The 11521-nt window shown below is 36.5% G+C and overlaps 1 protein-coding gene across 1 annotated transcript in view; it reads right to left on the reverse strand.

Annotated features, from left to right (window-relative positions):
• Nucleotides 1-8352, reverse strand: part of LOC107664104 (copine-9-like) — a 46149-nt gene extending 37797 nt beyond the window's left edge. Inside the window, exons 1-3 of the mRNA XM_016454564.1 lie at nt 7839-8352; nt 2779-2819; nt 2307-2332 (exon numbers count right to left, since the gene is read on the reverse strand). Of these exons, the coding sequence (XP_016310050.1) occupies nt 2307-2332; nt 2779-2819; nt 7839-7915 (144 nt within the window). The 5' untranslated portion in view covers nt 7916-8352. The remainder of the gene's footprint in view (nt 1-2306; nt 2333-2778; nt 2820-7838) is intronic.
• Between the last annotated feature and the right edge of the window lie 3169 nt (nt 8353-11521).

Below are 11521 nucleotides of genomic sequence, written 5' to 3' on the forward strand. Positions count from 1 at the left end.
ATTAGAACAACGTCAGTCTACATTAATCGACACATTCTTAGGAAATAGTGGGTTCACAGCGAATTATCAGAACTACTTCAGTAAGACAGTAATATCGTGCTTTACCTGGAAACCGCTGCACTAGGTATACATCACATATTAGCAAAAAAAAAAAAAGGGAAATTTTGAGCACTCAATTGAAAATGTACACATAACGTATCAATCGTACTTACAGGTTTTGGTTCGGAGAGCTTGTTAGTCCAAATAAAGAAGATTAGAAGCCAACGAAGTTAAAAGTCAAGATTAGAGAAGCAGTCCATGGTAAAATGACATGCACACAACAAAAGGTTCAAATTGTATTTCTGTGGTATCCTTGAACACAGCGTCTTCTCAACATGATGTAAACACACTAACTAGCGGAAGTGTTTGTGGGCAGGTCAGACTCGCGGGCAGGCGGAGATTATGCAAATTTGTTACCCAGTGACGTATACCAGTAACAGGCAAAAGATTCGAAAATATGACGACTCGTTAAGGGCGATTCAGAATCGACTCTCTCTTTTGAGAGACAATGTCTTTATTTATCGTGCACTTTTTTGATTAACAACTTTGCAGACTGTTTTCATTTAAGTATAGCTACGTTACAAACTGCAAAAGAGATATTTTTCAAAAACCCATATGACCTGCTCTTTAAAATAACTACTTTCTATTTAATATAGTTTAAAGCATAGTTCATTCCTGTGATGCAAAGCTGAATCTTCAGCATTATCACTCCAATCTTCAGTGTCACATGATCCTTCTGCTCAAGAAACATTTCTAATTATCAATCTTGATAACAGTTGTGCAACTTGTGCAGCATAATATTTTTGTGGAATTCTTTTCAGGATTCTTCGAATAATAGAAAGTCAAAAGAACAGCATTTATTTGAAATAGAAGCCTTCTGTAACATTCTAAATGCCTTTACTGTCACATTTGATCAATTTGTTGTCTCCTTTGCTGAATAAAAGTATTCATTTCAATTTAAAAAAAGAAAGAACAATGTTTTGAACGGTAGTGTATATGTAGAAAAAAAATCCAACTTAGAAGATAACAATATAATATTAATTATAATTCAATTATAAATATTATATATTTAAATTATATATAATCTTTCTTGAAAGATAATGGTTATGAATGGGGATATGTAAATTGGCTGAAATTCTAATTATAAAAACAAAATGGATGTTTATGTATTTTGCATTAGACAGTAAAGTAGGTCATTTATTGTAAATAAGTTCAAAATAAGTATCCTGTATGCAAATAAGTATCCTGATAATTATGTCAGTTAACACTCAATAGACACAATTGTCTTTTTTCCCCTGAGAATTCGTGGCCCAGGAATTTAGACATAACTAGCAAAACAAAATCCCTCCAAAATAGCATTTCTTGTTTTTCAAGATGCAAATGTTACTTGAAGCAGGGCATTAAGAATGCATAATCTCTGAACAAGATGAGACTGACCACATTCATTATTTTCAACTCCTCTAAAAATCTGCAGTAACTACACTGGGCCGGCTAATGTTTAACGATTTCACATCAATTACATGGAACAACCATCAGAGCACAAAAAGCATTTCAGGAAGAGTAGAGACACCTATTCAGGTATGACCTTTGCCAGATCAACCAAGGAACTTATTTAGAATAAATCTCAGTGCAAATTATGGCAACTCAGATGTCAGTCAATCGTTTGATTGCTGTGAGCATTAGCGTGAAGGATTAATAAATGTTATAATTTTGGCTTCTCTGACTAAGGCAGGTTTAAAATGGCAAGCTTTTTTTTCAACTCAGAGATTACTCTGGAAGGAAAGTAGCCCCTTTGATACTACTAGAAAAAGCAGTAGGAAAAAAAGATATGCCCTAAGGGTACAACACTTTCAGCAATAGCTTCACATACCAAATAGCCACTTGTTTTCAAGGCAACAGCAAAATAATTCATGTGAATAGCATTCATGGCTATTGACATCATTTGGGAAGGGAAAATGCTTTGTGTTTCTGCTCAGTGGTTGACCCTCTGAGAGACAGGGAAAAAAAAAACTTTGAATAATGCAGTAATAAAATTTGGCCACGTTTATATTATCATGCATGACGACCATTGTATTACCCTTAAGAATAGTAAATACAACTCAGTCAGAATTATTATATGCTCATTAGTCAATCAAGAAATCACAAAGCTCTAAATGAATATGTAAATGCTAAATTTTAAATGCTAGTTATATTAAAGCTTATGCATGCAGATGTTTGAGACACCAGACAAGTTTTAATAAAATAGTTTCCTGTATACTGTGCAGTACACAATATGCTCGTTCTTTAAAAATAGCTAGAACACATTATAAAACAATAAGAAAATCATAGTACATGATAATGACAATGTTGTCATATGACCTGATCACATTTCATTTTTAGCTCAGCAAAAGAGGTATTTTAAAATACTAAAAATTAAAACAATTATTTAAAATATTAAATCCAATTTTGTGTAAGCTCCTATTTAATAGAAGCAATAAAATATATAGTTTCAGTCATCACACTGTTGAGCATATTGCATTGTGGGATACAGTACACAGCACCTTTATTGTATATGTCAATGTTTTGACAAAAATAATAGGTTATCCCAGGTGTTCCATGCATAATACAAAAAATCAGCATACTGTGCATATCTAATGTACAAACAGTATGAGTATTATGATAATGTATTATTCAAACATATCCACAGACTACTTGTGTCAAGCCTCACATCAAGGAGCAATCACTAAGACCAGGACTTACCTGGCGCTGACCTTGAGAATGCATCAGCATCCAGCAAATTCCTGGAGAAACAGAAACACAGAGATGCTCAAGCACAACGCAGACGGAACAGAATACTTGCTGGCAATAATAAACCAACAAAACCTAGCTAGAGGAGATTGGTTTATTGTGAACAGATAAAACAGATGGTTACACAGAAACAAAAGCAGCTTCTATGTTTGTCCTGCGTGAACAAAGAGACTCATTGATGCTCAGGTCAGAGCAGGCTTGAGTTTTCTCCTGCCAAACATCAATAATGAAGGTCATGAACATTACAAGTACACATGAAATCAAAACTGACCCTATTTACGTTTTTATTTTTATTAATAATACAGCTGCCTTGTGGTCTTTTAGTGGAAAACATATACACTGACTTAAAAACAGCAGTTTCCTTTGATAATAAGAAAAAAAAAGTATTTATGAGAAATTATGAATATTTTTTTTTATAATTATCAGCATATATAATGAACTTAACTGGGATGTTTTGTCAGCATATGGCTTACCCCATTTACTTTTTAATGCATGTTCCTGGTCTTGATGATTCATTAGACATGCCATTATAAAGACAAATTAATCTGTCTTTATAATCTTTTATCAAAATGTAATTTGGAGTTCTTCAAAATGACTTGCCTTTGCAGATAAATTCTTCCTTTTCAACCACTCGACTCCATTCTGGCACATAACAGCCAGCTTACACAATCCTATCAGTTCCCACTTGATAAAATCAAGCCTCATTCCATATCTTGTTTCAATTCAAAATGCATCACGCTACAGAAGTTAAACGGCTTGTGAACAGCATTTCAAATTGACCTCAACTCTGTCAAAAGAAATATATTTTAACAAAAGTAATGTTTCATAACTGCTCCGACAGCAACAACATCTATTTAACTTTTGAGTTTCCATCCATCAGTCTGTTATTGGTCTCTGACGGTGCATTTAAATTGAAAGACCAGACCGCGTTAAAAAGGACATGATGGATGGCCAGTAACAGGAGCCCATAGATATTCTCGCACAGGAGAATTGTGTTTGTGGAATAAATAGATAGAGGAATAGAAGAAAGGCTAGGGAAGTACAGCAGAGAGCACATTAATCCATCCGACTGAGCAGAGTATCGATTCCATCTCTAGTCTGCAGGATGCGGCTCTGAGCAACAGGAGGTATTGCCTGACATCTGGTGTGACGCCAGCTGTGACGTTTTAAACCCGAATCAACGGGTCCTGAAGCTCTGGCATCTCAACAGGGAGCGCTTTCACATGCACCTTACTGAGGGGGATCCCTTGACATACCGTGTGGCTTCGGTCGTTGGGTTTTAGGTGATGACCTTGATCAACACACCGCAAAACTTCCTACTTACGCATTCACCTCCGTTATGTTTGGGCATATTCATCACGTTAGTCAAACATTTGAATTTTATTACTGGATGTAATCAAATCACCTAGACAGCCAGCTACCTCCAGATCAGGTTATGAAGATCAGTTGATATATAATTCAAACTTTGACGCACTCAAAAACAGCCCAGTAGATCTACATATCTGTCGTCGTTTTAAACAAGACACCATGAAATCTTCACTCAAAGGAAAACAGACTGACAGTACAGTACGGCATTTTCCTTTCTGATGCTGCCAGGCTTGAGTCATACGTTCGAAAAAATATACAGAGAAATTGTTTTCCTTTGCTTCACGAAATATGATAGAGAAGATAGGAATTTACAAGCTTTCCCTGACAAACGCAACAGATCCTTTAAGATCTCCGGGTCTGAGAGTCTTCAACACATTCCCTCGTTCTGGTTTCCCTCCAGACTCTCCCTTATCGAGTGACACGACGGCATCTGCTGCAATCTGTGTTGACAGTGACAAACAACCTTGATGAATTGGCTTCCCCTGTGAACAGCTTCCACAATTTGCCGGCATAATGCAGTGGCAGAAAGACACTCTTTCACTAACTTGTTGCCTTGCAAAGTGGTATCAGTTTTGAATGCTCGTATGTGACTTCATAATAGATTAAAGTTTCCTGTGGAGTTTTGAATATGGGTAACTACTCAAAGCCATCAAAACTGTAATTGCTGGTTGCTTTCATCGCTAATTCCTAGAGAAAAGCACAGTTAGCACGCAAAATACTAATTAAAAATGGCCAAAAGTATGTGGACACCAAGTATAAAGAGCTGCCGCTAAAATTCCCAGGGCCCGGGACATCATTTTAATGAGTGGGCTGCCTCTCTCCAAGGTTCTATGTGTAGGCTACACCATTGAGGACCTTGGTGGGCAACAAACTATTGCAACAAAGTTAGATGCACAGAATTCTCTAGAATGTCAGCAGAGAACCCAGATTGTGACTCATTTTTTGTGGGACGCTCCACATGGCAAGTGCAATTCTGTACCAGGTGAGCTACCCAGCAAGTTTACTACATCAGAAAAGACATACATATGGAGCTGATTATGTGATGCACATGTCAAAATATATTAGTTTACAAATCATGCACCATATAGTAAAATTATTTTGAGATAATAACATTGTATTGCACAATAAAACATGTGAAAGTAAGTCTATTAAATAATAATCTGTCCCTGTAAACATCATTTGTGTGATAAGGAATAAACATTGTTGGTGTTTTACTGCTACTAGCAGGCATTTCATGCAGTGAATTATATATAGGTTCATTTTTGGAGTTCTGCAGAAATGTATGCAGAGTCACGTTTTTTAACCTCGGTTGTAAAATAAATGATTAATTCACCCAAAAATGAAAATTTGGCCATTAATTACTCACCCTCATTTAATTATAAACCTCTATGGCTTTCTTTTTTTCTGCAGAACACAAGATGATGTTTTGAAAAATTTTTAGTTGCTTAAACCATCACTTCTGGCCAAAACATCCATATAATAGTCCATAATTCATAATAACACTTTCTCCAGTGAAAAAGTCCATCTCCTATTATCCTCTCACATCAAAAACCACTAACATGTGTGTTTAGAACTGTTTTGGACTGTTTTCGCTTGTAAACAGAGCTTGATCTGCGCATATCTCTCTTCAAAAACAGATGAGACAATTTCTTCACTGAAGAAAGCAATATTATGGATAGAAGACTCATATTTTAACCGGAAGCAATTATTTGAAGTTAAAAGCATCTTGATGAACTTGTTTCTTATAAAAACGAGACATTGATGGACTGGAGTTGTGTGGATTACTGGTAGATTATTGTGATGTTTTTCATCAGGTGTTTGGACGGCATTCTGACGGCACCCATTCACTGCAGAGGATCCATTGGGGAGCAAGTGATGTAATGCTACATTTCTCCAAACCTGTTGCAATGAATAATAAACTCATATACATCTTGAACGGCCTGAGGGCCACTAAATTTCCAGTCAATTTAAATTTTAGTTTTTTTGTTTTGTTTAATATTTCCCTTCAGTAGAATTTAAACAGGATGTCCATATACTTTCAGCCATGTAGTGTATTAAGTCCACAAACTCAAGCCATTTGTACCCTGTCCTGATACACTTTCTTTTACCACTGAGATGTCATGCCACCAGACACTGCCTCAAAGTGAAGCAGAAACCCATTGGGCATCTAGAAGCGGAGCGTATTTTGTTGCTGTATTTCATTTTTCATAAATCCTGATCTGTTGCATTCATATCCCAGCAGGCTACAATGAAATATGTACCATGAGGTACCACTTGCTCTATTTTCTTGCCCCCGTCTTCCACCTCAGCCAAATTATTGCTGAAAGCTCAGCGGGCAGAGCCTGGCGGCCGCAGATGTGTCTCATGTATAAAGAGACCTCCCTTGGCTATCTGGGCAAGCAGTGTCTGAAGTGAAGGCTTTATGCAAACACACAGACAGCATCAGCAGTCAACACATTCATTATTCAGGAAAGAGTCTGTGCTGTTGTTTGTTGCCAGTGGTGTCTGTCCAACAAGGAGAGAACGGTCCAGAGGGACACAGCAAGGGAAGAGGTCAGCCAGGCATCAAAAAAGGTCGCCCTTTATAAACACAGATTAAACTGTGATTTGGATTATATAAGTGTTTGTTTAATTTACATTTTATGAAAAGCAACAAATCATAAAATGCAAAATACTCAAAACATGCCTCTAAACAATCATTTCTTCAGGCAGCAAAGACTTGACGTGCAGCAGAAGACAATTACGAGCGATTTTCAACATGAAAGATAAGCACAAATAGACAACAAAAAAAAATATGACTCAAAGATCAACATAATTATGATATCTAACTCCACAAATCACATATGACCAAGATAGGGGTCGAATGCACCTACGTACAATGCCCAAAAATGCTGTCTACGTAGGGAACTCGTTAGATTTTGAGACACAATCTGCAAGTCATGAATGCAAACAGATAACTCGGACAAACAGATTCACCTAAAACCCTTACAAAAAAAGAATGTGGTAATACCAAGTAATGCTGTCAATATATATATATATATATATATATATATATACATACAAAAAATCAAGATTGACCTAATGTCAAGTTAATGACCTGGAAAATAGAGAAAAAAAAGACTGACCACTATTTTGAATATTAGACATGTCCCTTTAATTGGTTATGTAAAAGTAGGAAGAAGTAACATGGTACTGACACGTTTTTTGACATGTATCATGGTATTACCTGACTGTACCATAGTACTGACACAGTACTGTTTTGTAAGGGTATGGTTGTTGCTGCCCTATATAGCCTACCATGGTGCTGAAAGATTGCCATATTCATGTACCATGGTATTTATACGAAACTCGAATTCCCCTGAAGCCAGAGTGATACGTGTCTCGCAAATGCATAGTCTACCCAACATTTCCAATAGTTTATTTTTTGCTTAACTCCTCAGTCGCTGCTTTGTATATTTTTTAAGACGCTTGGTTTAATGGCATCTTCTAAATGGCCAAATTCAAATGTATTTGAATAGTTACTAATATTTTTCCAACGAACAAAAAACATACACAGCGAAAGCCGAGAGAAAAGACACACCGCTTTTAAGACGTACCGAATTATGAACATCAGTAATATTATAATAAGCGATATTCGCTCTTACCTGCACGAGACGGTGATTTCTATTTTGGTGGCAGGTACGCTGCTGTTTAACGGATCAAACTCCCCGATCGATGCCATTGCAGCTCCTCGGGAGTTTGAGATAAGTCTTCAAATGACTCCAAAACCTAGGTCTCACTCGTCTCAGGCGTCACCCGTGTAATATAACCCAGCAAACCGGCTCAGAAATGTGGCTTTCCTTACAATTTGGGAAGAGCGAGCATCATCTGTGCTTTTGAGTCTGACCCCCTCGCGCACCTGAGGAGACAGCGCGCGTTTGATCGGCAGGTAGGTAGAGTCTGACTGGACCTCCTCTCGCCCTCCCTCAGCGAGGACACTCCGACTCCGCTTTGAAAACTTAAATTGAAAACATCAATGTTTAATATTACAAAAGCCATCCAATATTTATGAGATGTGGTGTCAGCTATGGATCTGAAACCTTTGGGGACGTTTAATCTATTGATGTGGGGAAACGATTTTCAAATATCCAGTTTTCCAAACACCCACGGCTTTTAAAACCCGGCTGAGCTGTGGTAAAAGTCGACGTTGCGCAATATAAATAGCAAAAATACTCAAGTAGCCTACTCCTCAGCACCACATGTCAATACACGAGTTCTGAATCTGCTGCTAAATCGGAAAGCACTATGGCTGTCTCAAAATCTAGTGAGCTGTCTGCATAAACAGCATTTTTTGGCCATCAAATGTTCGATTTAAACATCTAAGCACATATCTATGATGTTCATAAATGCTGTCTAAATTAACAAAAAAGCACCAAATGTTCTTTAAAGTCAAAAAGCACAAATGTATTCTATATTAATAAATTAGTAGGATATTGTTTTGCTGATACATCGATATGTTTTGTGTCAAAATCTAGTGAGTTGCCAACATAAATAGCAAATTTTTGGCCATCAAATGTTCGATTTAAACGTCTGAACAAAAAAGAAATGTTGCCACGCTAAAATAATAGTTAAAATATTTTAAGTTCCATAATACTATAGCCTACACTAAATTGGTATGTAATACAAAATGTATGTGATGGCCATTTTTTCATACTAATAAATGTATTGTTTTGACAATAAATCAGAAACTACCTCTAGTGATCTGCCTGCCTAGACAGCAATTTTTGGCATCATATGACTGAATGTGTGCTTAAGTTGCTCAAAAATACAGTCTAAACTATTTAAATAAAATGGAATGGCATGATTAAAAATTAGGAAATCTTAGTAGCTTTGATATATTATATATTAATCATATTACCAAATATTATCATTACCATACACTGTAAAAAAAAAAATCCCGTAAAAAAACGGTAAAATTCCGGCAGCTGGGGTGCCGGAAAATTACCGTAAAATAACGGGCACATTAAATAACAGTAATTTTCTGTAATTCAAAAATACAGTGTTTTGCTGTCATTTTACATGAGATTTTCTGTATTTTCTTCAGCTTTTAATATTCAATACGAAGCTTTACTAAAATAGTAAAATTCCGTAAAATAAGTTTTTTTTTACAGTGAGCATGATATACCACTACAGTGCTTTTTGTAAAGTGAAATTTACCGAACATTTGAACTTTCAAAATGTTTGATTCAAATGTCTGAATGCACTTATGTTGCCCCAAAATGGTAAACTAACAAATAACCAACTGTGGACTATGCATTATCATAAAAATAAAATAAATAAATAAACATATTTATAAAAACATATCACTATGATACTATGCCGCAACTTCTATGGTAACATTATAGAACATCTCTAAAAAATATATATATTTTTTTTTGTAATTGAATCCCCTTTGGTCAATTTAATTTGAGTTTCCAGACATCTTCGCAATGACCAGACTTTTAACCTTAATTTTAATAAAACTCTGGTGCCCAGCGGGAAGATAGAATACTGTTATATCTTCTGGACGCTTTCCCTACCGGCAAGTGATGGGCAGTATTGCTGCGGCGCTGCTCAATTGCTTTCGGGAGATGGCACATTGAACCTCTTGGCCAGAAAAGAAAGAGAGAGTGTGTGAATGGAGATGGGGAGGTGGGAAAAACAGAGTTTGTATACGTTCCCGTTTGGTTACCCAGCCAGCGAGCAAGCGAGCCCTCGGCTGAGAGGAACCTCTCTAACGGAAGCCATCTAAAGGGAAATTTAATTGTCCTTTGAGGTGAATCTCTGCTTAGCTTTCCAGTCACAAACTCAAAGCAAGAGATGGATAGGGAAACAGGGTGTGGGAGACTCTCATTACACCTGCATACAAAAGACCGCCTGTGTCCTGCCGTCCTTGAGATGCCAGAAACCTACAGCTTCGGAGAAGAAATGAAAATACACAGCAAGATACACAATATGCTCATTAGTGATGTGTCATAGTGACAGTTCGTGTATTGTTGTTCTAGAGAAGCAAAATACAGATATAAAAGTGTACCGAATATGACATGACAAAAAAATTGGACCTGCCATGCTCCATCTTTCCCTCCTCCTGCGAAGGTGGCATCGCTATCCTGAATCATAAAACCTGGGGTTCAGATGTGAAGAAACTCCTAAGCCTAAAGTATTAAAGTTTGACATGAAAAACACAATCAGACCGGTGGCGGATGAAATGGGCGGAAAAAAAAATCCCATGGACTTATTATTAAAGAAGGGACATCTAGGGACCAGAATATCTGCAAGAAACCACCCAAACACCATAACAACCACAAGGCACCTTAGCAAACATGTAGCCACACCATTCCTAAGGTGACTTTTGCAAAAGCAAACACTGCTTTTTTAAATTCATCACAGAATATAACCGTATTATTGCACAGCAACAAGAGACTTATACTATATCACAAATCTCAAATGTATGATTGTATGTATCGTCACAAAACGTAAACTATATGCAACTATAAAGCATGAAAATTTTCCGGTAATATAAACATTAATGGAACAGATCACCCCAAAATTGAAATTTGTTCAGAATTTACTCACCCTCAGGCCATCCAAGATGTAGATTCAAGATTTGGAGAAATGTATATTTTATTTTGAACAGTTTTTGCTTGTTAACTGTGTTTGATCTGTGCATATTTCTCTCCTGATTCAAACGAGTTTATTTTTTTTTCACATCTTCATAAATTTATTTCTTACAAACACAGCTTTTTGCTTTACAAGACATTAATTGATGGACTGTAGTTGTGTGGATTACTTGTTAATTATTGTGACATGTTTATGAGCTGTTCGGACTCTCATTCTGACGGCACCCATTCACTGCAGAGGATCCATTGTTGAGCAAGTGATGTAATGCAAAATTTCACCAAACCTGTTCTGATTAAGAAACAAAGTTATCAATCACTTTGATGGCCTGAGGGTGAGTAAATCCTCAGCAAATTCTCATTTTTGGGTGAACTATTCCTTGAACAGCTGATTTGAAATTACATGTAACGTAAATAGCGCATACAAAAAAAATTCTAGTTCCTTCAAAAAAAAAAAATCTAGTTCTCTTCTAGCATTTGTAAGTTTTCATTGTTCAAACACTTCATTCAGACAGTCTGTTCTTCCAGATTGTGTGGATTCTCAGTGCAAGCAGAAACAAATGGAGTGTCTTATCAGCAGAGGTCCCAGCTCCAAATCTTCAGTCAGTTTTCTTTTCCTACAATGGAGCATAAAATCAAGTGTTATGCTCTTCTTGGTCTTTCAGCTTTTGTCAAAAAAAACAAAATAACAG

This window comes from Sinocyclocheilus anshuiensis, unplaced genomic scaffold (genome assembly GCF_001515605.1).
Source record: "Sinocyclocheilus anshuiensis isolate Anshui unplaced genomic scaffold, SAMN03320099.WGS_v1.1 scaffold67, whole genome shotgun sequence".
NCBI lineage: Eukaryota > Metazoa > Chordata > Actinopteri > Cypriniformes > Cyprinidae > Sinocyclocheilus > Sinocyclocheilus anshuiensis.